We start from the raw sequence: 21,197 nt of genomic DNA on the forward strand, positions 1-21,197 counted from the left end.
TTGATTAATAAGACAATATTTACATACCTAAACAGATAAATAGAAGACCACATGCTGGCAAAACAGATAAATAGAAGACCACAGGCTGGCAAAAAAGAAATGAGAGCAGAACTTCCAACTTAGTGCTGGCTTCCACACTCACTTTGCTTGCTTGATGTCAGCATTGAAAATCAGTCACATAACTGGGGACCTTGCAGTGACCACAGCTTTGCTAATAAAACTAGTCTGAAATTGTGGAAATTTCAATTCCAGAGGAGTAATGAGTCCTAGACGTTTTACATATTCTTTGAGTTGGCAGATGTTAGGTACCCTTGATTCAAAAATTGGTGTGGTATAATCCATCATTTGAGCTAATTTCAGAGTATAAATGATAAATACAATGAGAGTTTTAGTTGTATATAAATTGTAAGCTATTATTTGAGCCTGACTTGAACAAAATATTTTTGCTCAGAGTTACCTTTGATATAATGGCATACTTAATTTCAAATTGTCATAGCTTTTGTGACTTGTCATAGCTTTTGTGTATAACACTAATCCGCAGTTATACGTGACACAGTGTATTTTCTAATAACTTGATTTTTTTATTTCTAAAGGAATGCATACAGATGTTGATTTATTTTTTGGCTTAATTTGTATTTTTTCCACTTTAATGAAATCTTCAACAATAAAAATGAAAGAAATAAAATACAGAGTAACTATAAAATAGAGAACTGATGGGGCCAAAAGGTTACTGAAACAAAAATATGTCTTTTCTTATTAAGGGAAGTAATGAAAAAGAGGCTAGTTAAACCTTTCCTGTAAAGAATTCTAAAACCCTTATGAAAGGTGATTTCATAAATTCTCACCAATAGTCTATGGTAGCAGAAGTGGCAAAGATGGTATAGGAATATGTAATTTTTCAGAAAACCTAGTCCTTAGTCACACAAAGATTTTTGGTTCTTCTAGCATGTATCATATATTATATTACTTTGAGACATATACATTTCAGTAACTTTCCTGTAGAAGAAATCTGTTTCAACTGAATTTACTGAACTGACTAGGTTCAATATTTGCTGTTTCACTACAATCTGTTTTTCTTATATAGATAGTTGCAAAGGAAGCCTGGGAGAACCATCAATTGCGTAATGACTCTATAATTGTAGATATTTTTCACGGACTCTTCAAATCCACGTTGGTCTGCCCCAAATGTTCTAAAATTTCAGTAACTTTTGATCCATTTTGCTATTTAACACTCCCTTTGCCCTTGAAGAAAGATAGATCCATGGAGATAGTCTTGGTGTTTGCAGATCCACAGCGCAAACCTATGCAAGTAAGTAGAAAAGTCAGTGGTACTATAATCTGCTTCAGAAGTCTTCTTAGATCATTAAAATAATTCTAAAGCCAATCATGGGAACTTGTCAAACAAATTGTCAAAGCAAAATGGCGGTAGATAAGTGTCAGTGGAATTCAAAGTGGGCTGGACATAGATCTTTTGTGGGTGCAAAGGGGCTTAGACTGATGAGACATTTGACCCCTCTCTCAGGCTCTGCCTGCTCATCTCCTACAAAACCTGCTATATTTCTTTTTTAAAATTGAAAAAAGAAAAGAAAAAAAATCACTCAGATGATATTGCTTTGCTATCTGTTTTGAAGTAAAATAAAGTTAAGTCTGTCCCTTTTTAAAAATTATTTGTAAAAACATGCATAACAGAGGTGAACATAAATTATGAGATTATTTAGAATTATGCCAACAAAATAAAAGTCAAGGATCATAAAAAATTCCAAAGGCCCATCCACAGGGTATAGAATCACATCAGTATGCTGATTTTGGGTATTCATTTGAATAGTCCAGTTTCAGAATAGTGTATAGCGCCAGAAATCTAAGACTAGAAAACAAATGAAATTATTTTCATGATGAATAATACTGTCATCAATTTATCCACTGTGTAATATTTATATTTTAAGTTCCCATAAAATTGGCATAGCAGGTTTTGTTGTTGCTCTTGCAAAAATTAGGATTAATAACTGATGAGTATAGTATTTGTTTTACGTATTATAAAAAGTTGCCTTAATCATTTTAATTGAAAAGCGGGTTATAGAAGTTCAATATAACTTAATTATTATAATTATGAAGATATATTTTAAGAATGGGTTAAGATAATTTAATATTTATATTCCACTAATCTGGTTATAAGCATACTTTCAAATTATGATAGAAATTAATTATAAACTTATATGGCCACCCAACTCAAGAAAGTAACTCTGGACAGTCTGTAAAAAGTCAAATACAAGAACAATACTTTAAAAGCTAACTAAAATTGTAAATTAGCTAGACTAAAGTGTACTGGAATATAACAATTGAGATTCCACCTATCTGCTCCCAAAGAGGTGGGGAAAGAGCCAGGCATTAACTTCCTTTCTAAAGGTGTACAGGATTGGGACCAACTATATATTGAAGACAATTTATTAAGTAGGAGCCAATACTAACAAGGCACACCACTGAATCTGTGGTGTGCCCTCCCTATTAAAAGTGTGGAGGATAAGCAGATGCCTTAGGCAACAGACCCGGAAGTCTATTGGAAACAAGTACAGAGAAATGGCATAGTGAGGAAAGCCTTTATCTATCCCTACCACTGCATTCTGAACCAAAGGAAGCTGCTTCATGGTTTTCAAGGGTAGCCCATGTAAAACGTGTTGCAGTAATCCCATCAGGAAGTGACTTAAGCCATGAGTAATCATTAGTCCAGGAATTGGCATAATTGACACAAGACCATGTTGTATAAAAACTCCTTTTGTCACAACTGCCACCTGCTTTTTCTGCAGGAGCTTTGAAACTAGGAGCCCAAATTGCGTACTGAATTCAAATAGGGCAATGCCTTCCCATCCGGAATCAGAGATGGAAATCCTCCTGATCCTGAATTCACGGGACCCCAAACCAACAGCCACTCAGTCTTGGAAGAGCTTAGCTGAAGCCTGTTCTTCCCCATCCAGATTCCTATAACTTCTACACACCAGAACAGAATCATGACAGCATAATTTAGGCAGACAATGTCAGAGATGTACAATTGGGTATCAACAGTGTATTAGTGATACTACGCCTCATGCTGACATATGATCTCTCCCAGTAGCTTTATGTTTATGTTGAAAGGGAGATGGGCAACCTACAAAGCAGGCACCTAAAGGTAGACCACAATCTTCCCATCTACACTGCCTGGAATCAACCCTGATACAAGGAGTAGAACTTCTACAAAATAGTGCCCACTCAACCTCCTAAGCTGGTCCAGAAGGATTGTTGATATTTGGTTGGAGATATTAAAAGCTACCATGAAATCAAGCAGGGCTAGGGTGGATGCACTATTATTCCAAACCCACCACAGGTCATTTACAAGAGTGACTAAAACTGTCTTATATTGTTATAACCTGAGTGGAAGAGGTACAGATAATAATCTTCTAAGGATTCTGCCTACTTCTTCAGGACTAAAAAAATTAAACTCCCAGATAACATCAGAAGACCAAACCCCAGAACCTTATAGTGGAGATGAGACAGCGTACAGGGGGGAGGTACAAAAACTATCCTCATGGTGTCTAGAGAGCAACTTGCACCTGAATATCAACAAGACAAAGGAGATGGTGTTAGACTTCCGGAGGAAAAGAGAGGAACCTGCCCCACTTTACATTGAAGGGGGCTGTGTGAAGAGAGTTTCCTCCTTTAAATTCCTGGGAGTCTACCTCTGTGAAGATCTTACCTGGACAATTAATACAGCCCAGGTGGCCAGAAAGGCCCAACAGAGACTCCACTTCTTCAGGGTCTTGCGGAAGAACAGGGTAGAACAACGACCATCGTGGGCTGTTCCCTGACACCACTGGATGACATCGCCAGGGCCCATTGCCTTGGAAGAGTGAGGAAAATTCTCAGGGATGACTCACACCCTGGTTGGTACCTCTTTATTCTCCTACCATTAGGTAGGAGATATAGAAATATAACCAGCCGTACCAACAGGCTGAAGAACAGCTTCTATCCATGGGCTGTCAGGCTGTTGAACGGGACATAATTTTATGCATAACAGACTTGTGAGGGCGGCGCACAGTTCAATTAGCTCACATGGTGTAATAAGTTGGTGGGTTTATAGTCACTGTGAGTTGGGGGGGGCACAGAGAGGCTCAGCCAATCTCGTATACATGTTGTACTTTGATAATAAAAGTTCATTCATTCATATAGGATTTGGCCAGGAGTCCAACTCAGAGCAAATCTGAGCAATTTTATCTACTAGGTGCCAAGAATAGTCCTCACAACCACCCTGCAGGTAATCTCTCAGTCCCTTTTAACCAAATAGGGACTGGATACCCTGAATTGGACTGCCAGGCAGAGAAATAAGTACATTTTAGTACTTATATTACCACACATTTTATTAGAGCCAGTAATAAAGTCTCTAACCTCTATATGATTGGATTCACTTCCGCTTGTCCTGCAATGGCATTGCAAGTGTCTCTTCCACAGGTTTATCCTCCACAGATACTCTGTAAGGATATAGTGGGATTTGTGCAAGGGAAGATCTAAGACACCCTCTGATCAAAGCTGCTGCTGTTACCTCATTCCAAGCAGCAACCAAGGCTTCAGCTAAATCATCAATCAAATCAACAACCCCAAGCTAATTTTGCAAACAAATTTGGATTCATTAGGTGCCTGGTTCAGGCCTGTTGAATAGGTTCAACCTCCTTACTCAGAGATGCTATGGTAAATTCCAGGGTTAATAGAGAATGATCTCTCCATGCAAGGGAATAATGGTAATATTTCCCCAACACCATATCATGTTGCCACTGAGACAAAAAAACAGATCTAGTATGCGACAGACACCCATTTATTAATCAGGCCTGCAATAAGCTAAATCAAGTTCATAGCAAATATGAATTCCCCAGACTGCCTCTGAGTTTGCCCCTGGGGAGAACAGGTTGAAGCCCCCCAGGTCTATAAGCCTGAGCAGCTGCTCTGTCAACCCAAAGATGGCATTGAGCATCATCAATCAATCAATTTGGTCTTCTAAAGTTTCATCGTTCAGCCTTTAGCACAGAGGCCTTGTCTTGTGTACCTAGTAACTGAACTACTGATACACGGCAAGTCCTTTCCTAGTGATATCAGTAATATGATTGGTGTAGTTAGGATAATTTATGCCCTGATTATCACTGGCACCCAGAATCTGCAAATTGGGGTGGGATACAAAAACTAAAATAATTAGCATAACAGTATTCAGATTCAAATAAGAAATCAACAGAGATAAACAAATGGATGTAACAGTGGAATGAAATAATTTGAGCAACTGGCTTTCATAAAAAGTAAGTGAAGCACTTACCGGTATTTGAATTCTGTGAATGTTTTTCCAATACAGCCTCATATATAGTGCATTCCAATTATATTTTATTAAATAATTAAAGCCTTTATGACCAAAACAGATAGCTTCCATTTTATCCTTAAATAACAAGAGAAAACAAAATTAAAATTGAACACATAACACAGACTAGACTGCTTGAGGTGTGAATTTCTTAGTCCTTTTTTTTCTGCAGTAGGGGATTACAACAAAATGATCTGTTGCAGGACAGATTTTTAGTGTATTTTCAATTTTAAAAATTAGGTGCAATCAGTAGTGAGAAATATTGAAACTGATTATAGTGAAAATCCTTTTACCAAGGGTTATGTTCTTTGTTTAGTCTAAATTTAATGTTTGCTTAATTCCAGTTCCGAATAGTAGTGCCCATGATGGGTGGTATATCTGATCTGTGTGACGCATTGTCCAAAATTTCTGGGATCCCTGCAGAAAATGTAAGAATAAAGCATAAAACTTTACCGTTTTTTTTAAAGAACTTGCAAGATGAATTTTGGAATGTTAATGTTATAGTGTAAATAAATATAAAATATAAATAAGTATGTTTTTCTGCTGAGAACAGACAAGGTAATATGTTTTACTGATTGAAAAAAAATTGTTCAGAATTTGTTTTGCTTTCTATTAAGCATTGTTAAAAAAAATTAAAAGCTTCTTATTTAATGTTAATCCAATCATTTTAACTTTTTATTCTTTAGGAAAGCATGTTTGGAGCAGAATTATAATTACCATTTTTCTTTTAATTGGTAGTTGGAGGAAGTATAGTACTGAGTAGCTTCTGATGGGCAAAAATAATTTTGCGAAACTTGAAAGTTTTAATTTTTCTGGGAGCAGATCTAGAAATATTAGAATATAACCAAATTGGAACCTTATTGTTGTTAAGCTTACTGCTGTCCGCTTCTACCAGTCCATTTCAGTCTGTTTTGTAAATTAGGCTACACTGATAGATTTTTTTTTTAAAGGTGTTTGAATCTATGAACTGCAATGTTTTGGTAGAATCAGAAGCTGCTTTCCTTCCCTTTTCAGATATTTAGGTGCTATTTATCAAACTAAAATTTTTGATGTAATGATACTATGTCATTATATCATTATTATTTGATATAATAATATCAATAATTGATATTATTTTTACCCTGCCTCCTAGCATCTGTTTTTCTTCAAATCCTTACTCCTTCTGAAACAATTAGTTACAGTTTTTTCCAATTTTAATATGTATTTTTATGGCAAATACAAAGAGAATTATTGCTTCTTCTATCTGAATTCTGTTTAATTGTCATTCTGTGAACCACTTTCATGGAAGTATCTCAATACTGGCAAGTATTGAACACTTCATCTGCTTTCTAATTAGTGTTCTTCAACTGTTTGCTATTTTAGATGGTGGTGACAGAGGTCTATAATCACAGGTTCCAGAAAATTTTCCAAATGGATGAAGGCTTAACTCATATTATGCCAAAGGACAATATATTTGTGTGAGTAAATCAAATATCTAGAAGGAATAGCTGCTAGGAAAATTAGATGTATTATTCTTGACTAGCACATACTGATAAAAGAAAATGTGGTCTGTACTGCATGGTCTTTACTTATTCTCCTAGGACAAGGTTCATACCAATTATTACCGTGATAATATTATCTTAGGATTTTTAAAGTTATTAAGCTATACTGACTTTTAATAAACTCCAACAAATATTCAAATAGTTTTTTTAATTAGAACAAAAATCTGCTGCACTCAGAAGTATAGGAAACTGACAACTGAAAAGAATTTAGTTTATACACACTGAGCATACAAAGATGAAATATTTTGAAAGAAAACTAAATTTTATATCATAGTTCAGTAAATCATTTTATACTATATTCCTTTCTATCAATTATCTTTGTGTGGCTGTGCATAAATTTGTAATCATTTATTGCTGAATATCATGTTCAAAGGCCTATGAAACTGTAAATATGTATTACATTTTGAAACAAAGCAAGTGATTATTGCCTTATATTTACTTTGGATGAGAATGTGGTAGTGAATACATTGCTGTGGTACAAATTAGTTTGGCATAACATTTATTTTGTATTCATTTCACACAGATACAAATTCAGTCTATGGAATAGTAATCAATTTCATTATGTATGAGATAGCTGGAAAGGTTTCTGCTTTTATGTAAGGAGGTTAGATGTCTTGATTAGGATTTTTGTTTGTTTACTATGAGGATCTAAGAAATGAAGTGTGTAAAACAAGCTTTAAATCTCTAAGTACAAACAGGCATTCTAGAATTTTTGATCCTATTGGGGACAGACTGACATATGTCACCCATTTTCCATGAAATAATTTATGGAAACTTCCAAAAAAAGGAAAGGTCCCTTTTTAATATTAAATTACTGGATAGAATTTAAAGTTTGTTGTGCACCAGGATATAGTATTTTTTATTTATAGACATTTCAAGTCCATGTTTTATTAATAAAAACAAACTAGAAGCAAGGTACAATTCAGTAAAGCTGTTTAAGTATAGGGCAAAATAATGTTAAAACAACATAGTAGTAAACCTATTAAAAGCTTTTAAATAAAATAGGTAGAAGCCTATTAAAAATATTAAGTACCGGTACACTAAAACATTAGACAACAGACCAGAAAGCCACATTAATACCATTTTTAAAACTACAATTTATACTTTACTAAGTAGTACCTATTTAGCCAATTTCTCAAACAGATCTTCAGTAATAAATAGCATAAAATGCAATGGAACTAAAACTTGCCATATATTTGACTATAATTTGTGGTTTCACCTTATAAAAAATACTATTAAAATATGTTCATTTTTTTTATCACTATGTATTGAGACATTTTAGCTTTCTGTCTGTTACCTACATATTTAGTTTTGTCCCCTCTATACGGAGCCCTCGACTTAACAACCACAGTTGAGCCCAAAATTTCCATTGCTAAGCAAGACAGTTGTGAAGTGAGTTTTGCCCCATTTTACGAACTTTCTTGCCACGGTTGTTAAGCGAATCACTGCAGTTGTTAAGTTAGTAACATGGTTGTTAAATGAATCTGGCATCTCCATTGACTTTGCTTGTCAGAAAGTCGCAAAATGTGATCATGGCCCCAGGACATTGCAAGGGCCAAACATGCTAGTTGCCAAACATCCAAATTTTGATCACATAACCCTGAGGATGCTGCAAGGGTCAAAACTGTAAAAAAAAAAAAAAAACCCAGTCATAAGTCACTTTTTCCAGCACCACTGCAACTTTGAATAGTCACTAAACAAATAGTTGTAAGTCAAGGACTACCAGTATGTGTTTTATTATTCATATATAAGTACCCCACAGAGTTTTTTTGGTTCCCCCCATTACTATAATTATAGTAATGTCTCCAATTCAATATAAGAAGCTTAATTCTTTCAGTAAATGAAAAATGATTAGCCCGAGGTTCAATTTTCTGCATTAAACATAATCAGTTGAGATTATGTTTCATATTGTGAACTATTTTGGTGCTACATGTAGTCCTCAAAATACAACCATAATGGAGCCTGCCCATTATGGTCACATGTCATGATGACCATTAAGTGAGGCTCTCCCCCATGAATAGTTAAATGAACATGCAGGTTGTTAAGAGGAGCATGGGGTGCCCCAAAAGTGGGAGAGGCCATTGGAGGCCTATGTGCTAGGTGCCTTGGTGCTCTCAAGGCTTTCCTCACTCCCCCCCAACACACCCCGTGCTCCCTGCCCCTTGGGTCCCACAGGTCTTTCCCCTCTCTTACTGGGTTCCCCTGGGCCTTAGGTCTCATTCCCCATTTCACCAAGCCAAACACTTGGGTTGCCGCAGCACAGCCGAGGAACACATGGCCTGCCCTCCTTCTTACTTCAATAGGTAACTGGGTGGCAAAGGTTGTTATTAAGGTTGCCTAGACTGTTATATAAAATCATGTTGTTTAAAAGTAATTGAACTATCAATCAACTCCAAACAAACAAATTTTTCCCCATGCTAGTAATTCCCCCTGCTAATAACAGTGGGATGATACTTCATCTAAACTGGAAATCTATGTAATTCTAGTAAAAGTCCTTCAAACTTACAGCATTCCTTCCACATGTATCTTTTCTTTTATTCTAGACCTATTATTTCTTTTATGTTTTTACTGTTAGTTTTATGTTTAGGTCTATGGGCTTTTTCAAATGCACTCTGGAATCCTGTTTTGATCTTGAAACACTTCCAAAATGATTAAAACAGTATTTTGTAAGTTCCTATTGAATAAACTTCCATTTCCTTTTCATGAATACTGATTTCGGTGAGAAAAAGAATGAAGAGCAGTCTTGTAAATTAAACAGAAGAATTACTAACAAACCTTTGGCAAATTTAATCTGCCTGTATGTTCTTAAATTAATGACTGACATATAGCCTACCTTGCAATTATCAAATGTAATATTGCTTGCTCTCCTTGAAGGGATCTTTATATGACACAAGTGACCAGGTAGGGATTAATTACAATGCAGTTGAAAGAATTTTCTTATTAAGCAAAAGAAAAAGCAATGAGAGCTATAATGCCTAAACCACAGGTCGGCAACCTGCGGCTCTTTGAGCCTTCCCCTGTGGCTCCTAGCCTCCTCTGCCTTTGCAGAGAGAGACAGAGACAGAGAGAGGCAATTGCACTTCCCTGCCCCCCCCCTCTCTGTGTGTGTAAAACAGAATGCACTCACAGTGTTCTCCGATGAGCTGAAAAGCTTACTGGGCGGAGCTCCTCCCTTTGCTGCATCTCTGCAGGAAGCAGGAAGGGCAGGAGAGAGCTAGCTAGCCCAGCTAGGCTGACTCAGGAATTCTGGGAGTTGAAGTCCATGAGTCATAAAAGAGCGGAGGTTGCCTACCCCTGAGCTTGTTGGACAACAGCTTGAAGCTTGCCAGATAGGAGAGGGAGGGAGAGAGAGAGAGAGAGAAAGAGAGAGAATGAAAGAAAGAAAGAAAGAGGGGAAGAGGAGTGGCAGACCAAGGGCAGATAGAGAGGGAGGGAGGGAGGGAGGGAGGGAGGGAGGGAGGGAGGGAGAGAGACAGACAGAGACCCTTTTGACATCTAAAATGAAGATAACACTGCATATATCCTTTTTTTACCTGTGTGTGTATGTGTATGTATATATGTGTGTGTGTGTGTATGTGTGTGTGTGTGTGTGTGTATATATATATATATATATATATATATATATATATATATATACACACACACACATACATATACACACACACATATATATACACATACATACACACACACAAACACACACACACCTATAATAAAGGTAAAAAAGGATATATGCAGTGTTATCTTCATTTTAGATATCAAAAGGGTTTTGCGGCTCACGGTGTTTTGTTTTTGGTGGGAAACGGGTCCAAGTGGCTCTTCAAGTGTTTTGGGTTGCCTACTCCTGGCCTAAACAAACTAATCTCTTAAGTCTCAAAAGACATGAAATAATGTCTCTTTTCCAGTGATGTTTTCTATTGTCACAAATATTTAAATCTTCTGATAAAGCAGGACTTTGTCTATTGGATCTAGTATACCTAAAATCTGCCAGTTACCTTTTTGAAAATACTTTTTGAACTGTATCAGTTTAGGAAAATAATTCATACAAATACATCAATGTGGTTTTTCTTAATATATTTATTGAAGTCCTACAAATGGAAACTATCTTTTAATTTTTAAGATTTAGCAGAAAATTCAAAGTACTATGTTCTGTTTCCCCTTATTTTATATGTATATTGTTTTTATTCATTTGGATAAAGAATTGATTTAGCAATTTTGTCCAATCATAGTTTAGAACTCAAAATATATTTTTGTTTCTAAGTACACATAAACCTGTAGTGTAGAATCCAGTAATGTTTTTTCTGTATTTCATCAATTTAGTAATTCCTATCCTTAGGTATTTAATCTCTAGCATTAGAGATCTATTTCAGTAGAAATACCTGTATTATTTATCAAGGGAAAGTTATTGTTTGAACAAACAGTACATTAAAATTCATTTAAATCCATAATCCCAATTCTGGTTTGTCAATCACAAACCTGGTTTTAAGGTTTGTGATTGCAAGGGTAATATAGAAAGTAAGGAAGATGACCTTGACAGATCCCTTACCAAAGCGACAAGGAGAAAAACATGGTTAAAGTCCAAAACAAGCAGAAAGTGTGCATAAGCAGCTCTCTCAAACATCTACCTAATTCAGGTGGGTATAAGAAAGGGAAGAGACATACCAAAAGCAAACTTGCACAGTTCTGTTGTTATAGCCACTGGGGCTTTGCACAATGGTGATGGTATGGCTGGCCACAATGTGGGGATTGAGGTGGCATTTTTCAGTGATAACAACAGCACTGGGGCTGAAGTAGAGGCTTGACATCTTCAGCAGTCTCAGACAGTTGCCGCCACCACCAGGCCTCTATTTCAGTCCCAGCACCAGTTCTGCTGCCATTGTGTGCCACTATGCAGGGTGGCCCAAAGGCATAGATGAAGGGGGGAGATAAGCAGGCAAAGCAGTTGCAGAGCCCCTGAAGTTTTAAGTGCTACTGGGCTGGATGGGGCAACTGAGACTTCCTGGGGCATGGCAGCTTTGCGTCACACTGCTGCGCCCCTAGCCAATTCACATATGGCCTATGCCAGGCTTCCTAGGACCTCCGCAACATCCCTGTAGCATTCCCCATGCTTCTTACCGGGAACTCCCTCTATTTCATAACCCATGATTCTCCATTAAAAGCAGCTGGGCAAGCTGGGATCGTGGTCACTAAGTGAATGCGGTCATGTGATGTCTCAGTTTATGATCTTATGGTGATGGAAATCCCAGTTCCAATTGTGGCTGTAAATCAAGGATTATTATACAAATATTGAATTCACAACTAGCAAAAACCACTGTTGAAACTACTAATTTTATTTTTTTTTGCATACAAATTCTTTTCTATTGTTGGTCTACTGTGTACTTTAGTTACTTGGCACTGTGATAAAATAAAAAGCGGTGAAGAACTCCTTAATTATAAGGGTGGAAGGAAACTGTATTTTTCAAATACGTTTTAGCAATGAAAGTAGCAGTTAGAAAGAAAACTGATTCTCTTGCTGAACACATAACATAGAATTGTAGGGCTAGAAGAAGCCTCAGAGGTCTTCTAGTCTAATCCCCTGCTCAAGGCAGGAGACTTTATACCATCCCAGTCAAATGATGGTCCAGTTTGTTTTTTGAAAACCTTTGGTGATGGAGCACCCACAACTCCGGGAGGCAAGCTGTTCCATTGATTAATTGTTCTCCTTATTTCTAGGTTGGATCTCTCTTTAACAAGCTTCCACCTATTACCATACTTCTTGTCCTGCCCTCTGGTGCTTTCAATCCCCTCTTCTCTGGGATAACCCCTCAAGTACTGGAAGACGGTTATTTTGTCCCCCCTAATTGTTCTGTTCAGTAGGCTAGACAGATGTTGGTCCTTCAGTTGTTCATCATACAATTTAGCCTCCAGACCCTTTATCATCTTTGTTGGTCTTCTCTACACATTTTTCTAGGGTCCCAGCATCGTTTTTGTATCGTGGTGACCAGCACTATATGCAGTATTCTAAGTATGGCCTCATTACTTGATAGTAATAAAGGTGATCTGCAAATCAATTTGACAAAATTAATCAACGTGGGTTGCTTGTGCTGAATTCCTCCAGGCTAAACTAAGATAGGCATTCAGCACACAGCTGGACACTTTTTTTTTTCCCCCTTAGGTTCCATGATGTCCAGCCCCAATAGGCTCCTGCTCCGATGTAGCGCCCCAGCATGTGCCATCATGGTGATGACATAAATCACCAAGGATCCTGCTGGAGCATGGAGCCAGGCTGCAGGGGGTCAGGTAAGTGCCTGTCAAATTGCATTGCCCAAGCATACAACTTCTTTGTTGTTGTTTTCTTCCTTTCATCTTTTATTTGGCATTGGAACTTGAGGCCTAGGAAATATAATAATATTTTTGAGTGGTTTTGGATATTTTAGCCTGGAAAATGGAGGTATTCAGCACATATGTTTAGAATTCATTACATTTTGTCAAAATGGCTTGCAGGTCATCTTTAATTTATAAAACTTCACCAATGAATGCCATATTTTCTACTTTACCTATTCTTAAGTATTTTAAGTATCCAGAAGTATGTGGATAATAGATGATTGAGTAGCTATTGACAATTTAGTGTCTGAAACATAAAAGTTATCCATCTGCCCTTGTGTTCTATCTCTCTAAATAGCCTGTATCTATGTATTTTATGAGGGATGTACAACTAGGATAGAATATGTTGCTAGGAATTTTGTTTCCTTGACTTATACATCCTGAAGCAGAGTTATTCCGGGAAAGTTCTACAGGCAGTCTTTGCGTAACAATACTGAAAACTCTAAGTGGGAAAAGCAATCTGTAAGTGGGAAATCAATGACCGTGACTATGCTTTCTGGCTGGAAAGAGACAAGATAAGTCAGTTTAATTTCTTCTTTTTGTCTCCTTACCGCTCCCCTGCCCTTTGGAAAGCTCAAGTGCCTGCTTGAGGGCTGGGAATGGCAGGTGCAGTACACAAATAACTTACACATTTGAAATTCCTTTCTCTCCAGTCTCTTTGCTCTGGAGGAGGGGGGGGGGAAAGCAATTCCTGTAGAAAATCTTGTTTACCTGATCCTTTCCCACTGCCAGCGTGATTGCATTGTTTTTGATGTGTAAAAGATGAAACAGTTTGTTAAAATCTCTTCCTCTTCAGTTTCTCTGCTCCAATAAGTAGTGGGGTGGGGGAAAAGCCCCATGAGCGCTAGGGAGCAGTGTATAAGTCTAAATGCTATTGCTATTGCCATGCTGTGAGGGGCAATGTCAGGCAAATGAAAGATTGCCTAAAGGAATTGCTTGCTTTTTTTCTCCCCAAACCTCTCTCACAGCCTGGAGAGATTGGACAGAAAGAGATGTGAAGATAGTACTATAAGAGAGATTGGAGAGAAGGAGATTTCAAGGGAATACCGTAGGCTGATTGCACAGCACACCTATGACTCCTAGCCCTGTGCTGCTGGTATGATCGCATTGCTTTTAACTGCAAAAGAGCATATACTTTATTTTCTTATAATCCCTTTCTTTCCAATCTCTCTGCTCTGCAGAGGAAAAAGAAAGAAAAAAACACAGGACAGGCATAGGACATTGTATACTGATTATAATGGCTATCATGTGACTTAGGGACACCACAAAGATGGTAAATATTTGTAAATGGTTGTAAAACTATTTTTTCAACTTCAAATGGCTGCTGTGTGGACTACCTGTACTTTCCTTATCAGTAGTTGGAAATGTCATCCTAATGTGATTGAAGCATAATTTCCGATGAAGGAGAAATTGTTCAGCAATTTCCATGTCACTGAATGTGACTTTGTGCAATGGACAACTAACAGCCATTAAAACAATATAACGGCAATTAAAATAGACATATCAGAAGGCAAGATTGCAGTAGAATAATAATATAGCCATGTTGCAGGCTCTCCATAGGATCCTCAAGTCTGTATGAAAAAACAAGTGGCAAGGGCCTTTAAAGGGCACATCCTCTGGGTCCCATCAGGTGAAATTCTGGCAGATGGGAACTGCAATATAATCCTTCTGCTAGATCTGATGGGGCAGTTAGATATAATTGTGAAGAGGTGGTTCTTCAAATAATTTGGTCCTGTGCTATGTAGGGCTTTTAAAGTTCAAAACCAGCACCCTGAGTTGAACCTGGAAGCAGACCAGCAGTCAATGTGCCATGCAGAACAGAGGTACAACGTGTACCATACTAGGGACACCCAAAACTGTTTGTGCAGCTGCACTTGGCACTACCTAAAGCTTCTGATGGTCTTCAAGGACAGTTCCATGTAGAGCATATTACAGTAATCCACTCTGGAGATGACCACAACTGTGAGTAGAGCCTTGTGGTCTAGGAAGGGGCATAACTGGTGTATAACACAAGGCTATACAAGGGCCCTCCTAGCCATGACTCGAGCAGGAACCTTGATTCTAGAAGACTCCCAGGTTATGCACCAAGTGTGACTGGGGTAGCACCATCCCCTCCAGTACAAAAAATGGTAAAGTCCTAGATCCATAGTCCCAAAATGCAGATCCGCTCAGTCTTGCCAAGGTTCTACCAAAGCCTATTGTTCTCCATACCAATGCTATCTCACCCTGTGGTGACCTCACCTAGCGGCTTCAGCTGATGTCAAATGCTCCAGGAATGCAAAGAGTAATGAACCCTATGGAACCCCTATGGCTGTACTTTCAGCTGTTTGTTTCCTTCCTTGAATTTTGATTGTATTTTTTTAAAAAAGTATGTAGATTGGATGTGTGTGTGCTATATGTCCATTGATGACTGATTTGTTTGATGCCAAGCTTTTAGAAATTCCCTAGCATTTTTGGATTTAGCTTGGTGTCAAATGTCGATAGTTTCCTAGTTAAAACTGTGGTTGAATTTCTTTTTGCTTTGAAAGTTTAATGAATTTTCATCATCAGAAATAATAGTATAATGAGCTACGGGTTGATCTGGACTTCTAAAATTGACTTTGTGTAATTCATTATTTAGTTACTGAATATCCTTTTGCTATTTTGAGAATTAATATTTTGAGAATGAAGAGCAACATCCTCCATAATATTCACCACTCAAAATATGTATTGCTAAGTTCACATTCTGTGTCAAATTATGCTTTCTAAACTTTGATTATTAAACAAGCCACAATTGGATTACAGTATTATAATCTGAACCATATTATTTCCAATTGTTTCTGCATCCCCAGTACATTTAGGCTGAGGGTGTGCACTCCAGGTGATTCAGTTAAATGCTTCCATCTTGTAGACCAGTGTTTCCCAAACTTGACAATTTTAAGGCATGTGGACTTCAACTCCCAGAATTCCACAGCCAGCGTTGCTGGCTGTGGAATTCTGGGAGTTGAAGTCCTCATGCCTTAAAATTGTCAAGTTTGGGAAACACTGTTGTAGACTGAGGAAACAAGCCTTTTGTGTCATGCCCCTATCCTCTGGAGCAGCATCCAAAAGATATATGGACAGAACCCAAAAAACTCTTAAGACCTGGCTTTGTTTCTAAACCTCGAGTTAATATGGTTGTTAACTATTGGTGAGGCTTCTGTCATATTTTTGTACTGTTTGTTTTTCTAGTTGTTTTAGTCCAGGCTGCCTATTTATGGGTATTGTTTTGTTTTACTGGTACTTTTTTTGGGGGGGGGGGTTCTGTAAACTGCGCAGAGTACTCTGGATTGAATGGCCATACTAAAATTAAATTAAAAATTAAATTCGGCACAGTGCTTAAGGGAAGAGCCAGGTTTTGGGGGCTTTTCTAAATGCCAGCATGGTCAGCAGTGTCCAAATCTTAATCTTGGGAGCAGATGTGCTGTTCTACTAGGCCAGGGGTAGGCAACCTTGGTTCTTTTATGACTCATGGACTTCGACTCCCAGAATTCCTGAGCCAGCATGGCTCAGCTTGGAAACTCTCCCTTTCCCCTCAGCATGGCTGGCTCAGGAATTCTGGGAGTTGAAGTCCATGAGTCATAAAAGAGCCAAGGTTGCCTACCTCTGCACTAGGCAGACTCAACCACACAGCAATCACATGTCTCGAAGATGTCTGTGTTTAATAGACAGGACTTGAAATATGCTAACCCTGTCTGACTTTTTAGGGTGGGTAAAAATAATTGGAGATAGATGGTCTCTCAAATATTCTGTTTCAGAGCCATGAAGGGTTTTCAAGGTGTTGGCAAGCAACACTTTGAACTGAATTCAAAAGCCACCAGTGAAAAGTGCAGCTCACAAAGTAGCACTGCTACATGGGTATACCCGGGTGGATCCATAATTATGCACACTGCTGCATTCTGGACCAGTTGCAGTTTTTGGATGACTTCCACGTACAGAATAATTCAAATGAGGGCTCACCAAGGAATGAACGCCTTTAGCAGGGCTGCCTGATCCAGATGAATTTGTACAAAGATCCTCCTAGCCATGGTTGCCACCTTTTCCTCAAGCACGACTTCAAGTCCAGGAGGACCCCCCCACATTACACACCAGTTCTGCCTGGGGTAGTGCATCTCCATCCGTAACTAGAGGTGGAAGAGCTAACCATTATTACACTAGTTAGGTCACCAAGAGTCGAAATAGGTAATATCATCAGAATTCTGATGATGCCTTATCCTGTGTGATTCTCAGGATAGCATTTTTCAGGACTTTATGTAGATATTAAATAGGAGACATGATCTCGAACAGTTAAGGGCGGAGGGAAAATATTAGTAGTATGGTTATATACATTATTGGCATCATCTAATTAATCCTTGAGAGGAAGCAGAATGTTTTTTCTTAAATAGTTTTTTTGAAAGTACAAATAGTAACTATTGAAAAGCAAAGAGTGCACATTTTATTTCAAATTGTTCAAGAGAAAATAGTAAAGAAAGTCTTCATAATATGAACTAAAAATAAAAATTAAGTGCTGAGCAACTTTTAGCTCTTGAAGAAAAAGGAAAACCTCTAGAACAGGAGACCAATAGGGGTTTGGCAGCAGGTTCAAATGGTAACTCTAGATTGTTTGAGCAATCATATTTGAATGGTGGTATGAATTGTTATAACTGAACTTAGTCACAGGTAGAATATCAGGCCAGTTGTTTGGTGATAATTAACATAGCAATCAAGGTACTGCTCTAAAATAGTACCTGTCCTCTCTATTTCTTAATTCAGCTGCAGATAATACAGAACAGACAGAGCTTCAGCTTTACAGTTGACGTACAATTTTCTGAAAATGTACTCTAAGTAGAGTGCCTCTGTCAAAAGTGAGATGATTGGGCAAGCCATGGTTTTAGAAAACTTGTTGAATTATTAGACCAGCTGTCTCAGAAATGGTGAAGGAATGAAATAAACCATTTTAGACAAATGTCAGGTACCACTAAAATGGTATCTAGGTTCTTGGATGGGCTACTCCCAAATGTATTTCTTTGATCCCCCAAGAAAGGAGGAATATGTTTGATTAGCAACAACGCATTCCTCTTTTCTAGAGGGAACAAGTTCTTAGTTCTTTCGTTTGAAAAAAAAGGCATGATAAAAATCTAATAATAATAATTTGAAAAAAGGAAAAGTACTAAGTCAAGAGGATCAGAAGGAACGTCATCTGTTCATAATAGGTTCTGTCTAGCTTATGCATGAATATATCCAATAAAAAGCAACATATCACCACTCTGAATAACTGACTCCTCTGTTGAATTGTTCCTACAGCTAAGAAATATTTTTCTGACTTTCAGTTGGAATCTGCTTCATATGAATTAAGTACATGTTCTTCCACCTGGAGTGATAGTAAACAGTTCTTGATCTTCTCTCTCTTCTTGCAGATATGAAGTTTGTAAACCAACTGAAGATAGTGCTGAATGTGTCACGCTCTCAGTTTACTTCAGAGAAAAGAAAGCAAGGCAATCCAGTGCTACCCCAGGGACAGTTCTTTACGGCCAACCGCTGCTCATAGCTGTACCCAAACACAAACTAACAATAGATTATTTGTACAATGTTATATTGGAGCGAATTGGGTGAGTATAGGCCCCATTTTGGCACACTAGTCATATGGTTATAAATATATATTCAAATATTCTGCATTCTTCAACTTATGACAGTGTAACCATTCATAGTTACAATGGATTTGAAAAAAGACCCATCCTTGAAATTATGAGTGCTGCAACTATCCCTGTGGTCACATGATCACATTTCAGATGCTTGGCAACTGGCTCACATTTATGATCGGTTGCAGCATCCCACAGTCACATCATGTTTTGTGACACTTTTTGCCATTTTCTGGCAAAAATACACCCATTGATGAAGCTGAATTTGAATTTATGACCATGTGAGTCATTTAACAACTGCCATAAAAACAATTGTAGAATTAAGTCCAGTCATGTGCTGACTTGACTTTTGACTGCAACAAATTATAACCAAAATTCCAGGCTCAATTGAGGACTTTGTTTCGTATCGTATCTGAAGAATAATGCTGTAGTGTGTTCTCACAAATATAACACATCTTCCTCCGCTAAATGTCCAACTTTTTTTTTTTTTAAGGGAGACTTTATAGACTCCAAACTCTAAAACAACTGCAACCTAGTTGGATCAAATGTAGTACGTTATAGAAGCAGCCAAGCTTCTAGAACAGACATGTCAAACACAGGGCCCGGGGGTTGGATGTGGCCCGTGAAGTGGTTTCATGTGGCCCACAAAGCCATCCTGGAAATAGTGAGGGAATGGCCCCCGTTGCCTTGGGCCTGGCCCAGGCCAGCCGGGAGCCAATATACAATTTTGTGGTGGCCATCTATGCTGAAACGCATTCAGTCTTAATTCCACACGGCCATCTGGAAACAGCGAGGAACCAGCCCCTGCTGTGTCAGCCCCTCCCCCTGGGTGCATGCTTGGGAGGTGTCACCCTTTGTGAGGAATGAAGAAATGGACCATGCCTTGGCACTTGCCCCGGTCCCACCCCCTTCTGCCAGAGACCCTCAGATCTGTCCCATTCCTGCCCAGGCCCCCACAGGCACCCTTGACGCGAACGATATAGAGCTGGCCATGCCCACCCAGTAGGCCACACCCACTCTGTCCACACCCACCCAGTAGGCTGCACCCACCTTGGCCACACCCAGCTGGCCTCCCGAGGGCAACCACAATGCTGATGCGGCCCTCAATGAAATTGAATTTGACACGCCTGTTCTAGAATGTCAGTAGCAATGCAAACACTCAGTGGCTATAATCTATATTATGTTTATGCTTCATTTACATGTTTAACAGTCACCAGTAGATCTATCCTCCATGAAGTTCTTTCTAGTATTTTTAAGTAGAATTATTTCTACACTGCACACTGCCTATTTGATAGTTATAAGGAATGAAAAACTTTCTTTTGAAAAACTATTAACATAAACTAATAAAATATGTAATCACTCATTCTTCATATTTTTTGATGCAGCTTAGATACTTTTTGTAGCAGGGATTTAAGGGTGTTCTTATTTCAATTTTAATATGGGCTATTGTGAAGTTATAATATACTTCTGTTGCTTTATGCTATACTATTGCTTGCAATTCTAATCTTGTCCATAAGACTTCCATCCTTCTTTAAAGCAATATTGACCTATGAATATTTAATATTCATATATTTAAATGTGAGTGATTAGAATGAGTAATAAACAGTCATTGCTATCAGTTTTGAAACTAATTATTATTGTTCATTGGTTTGCTTGATTCCCTAATAATGGACCAGCTGTTATTTTTCAGACGCTATGTAAAAATTAATTTAAAAGAAGAATATTCTGACGTGTGTCTGGACAGTGACACTTGCAATGGCTTCACTGATACAGCTGAAGGTAAATTCTCCAAAGATAGTTATTTAGACTAGAATATAATATAAGTTTACCTGTTTTTCTTTTTTGTAAATCACAAATTTAAGTCTGGCTGATCTTTAAAATACTTGATACTGCATCAAATGTAGTCCAAACTCTCTTCAGTATAACCACCTCCTTTCATTATAATTTTTACTCAGTTGCTTCTCAGTTTAAAAGGGAAATTCAAATCTGAAATACAATAGGAAACACTCTTTGCACTATATTTGTTCTAGGTGATGTTGAGGAGATGGAGCATCAGGATAGTGAAGAAAACAAACAGAAAATACCAGATGCAGGTGCTTCTCAGTCTGAAGACAGGGATGAGCAGGTGGAAGGGAAGCAGCGTCACAAAAAGCAGCTTTTCAGTTTCAGTTTTGTGAATTCTAATGGGACATCCGAAGTAAACTGCCTTACTACAGAAGGAAAGATCCTCAAACTAAGTTGTATGTATCTTTTTAAAATGTCACTACAAACACTTTTCATTTGTTGTACCTT

At 37.9% G+C, this 21,197-nt stretch overlaps 1 protein-coding gene across 2 annotated transcripts in view; it reads left to right on the forward strand.

Annotated features, from left to right (window-relative positions):
* The window catches only part of USP4 (ubiquitin specific peptidase 4), a 56,991-nt gene that overhangs the window by 22,144 nt on the left and 13,650 nt on the right, over positions 1–21,197 (forward strand). The window contains exons 11-16 of one of the 2 annotated variants that reach the window (XM_039334013.1): positions 1,085–1,309; positions 5,710–5,793; positions 6,728–6,822; positions 18,684–18,875; positions 20,596–20,684; positions 20,936–21,145. In XM_039334013.1, coding sequence (XP_039189947.1) covers positions 1,085–1,309; positions 5,710–5,793; positions 6,728–6,822; positions 18,684–18,875; positions 20,596–20,684; positions 20,936–21,145 — 895 coding nt within the window. Of the gene's footprint in view, positions 1–1,084; positions 1,310–5,709; positions 5,794–6,727; positions 6,823–13,060; positions 13,186–18,683; positions 18,876–20,595; positions 20,685–20,935; positions 21,146–21,197 lie in introns of those variants that run through there. The other variant, XR_005555573.1, reaches the window with a different exon arrangement.

This window comes from Crotalus tigris, unplaced genomic scaffold (assembly GCF_016545835.1).
Source record: "Crotalus tigris isolate CLP2741 ecotype Arizona unplaced genomic scaffold, ASM1654583v1 scf7180000017625.6296891, whole genome shotgun sequence".
Taxonomy (NCBI): domain Eukaryota; kingdom Metazoa; phylum Chordata; class Lepidosauria; order Squamata; family Viperidae; genus Crotalus; species Crotalus tigris.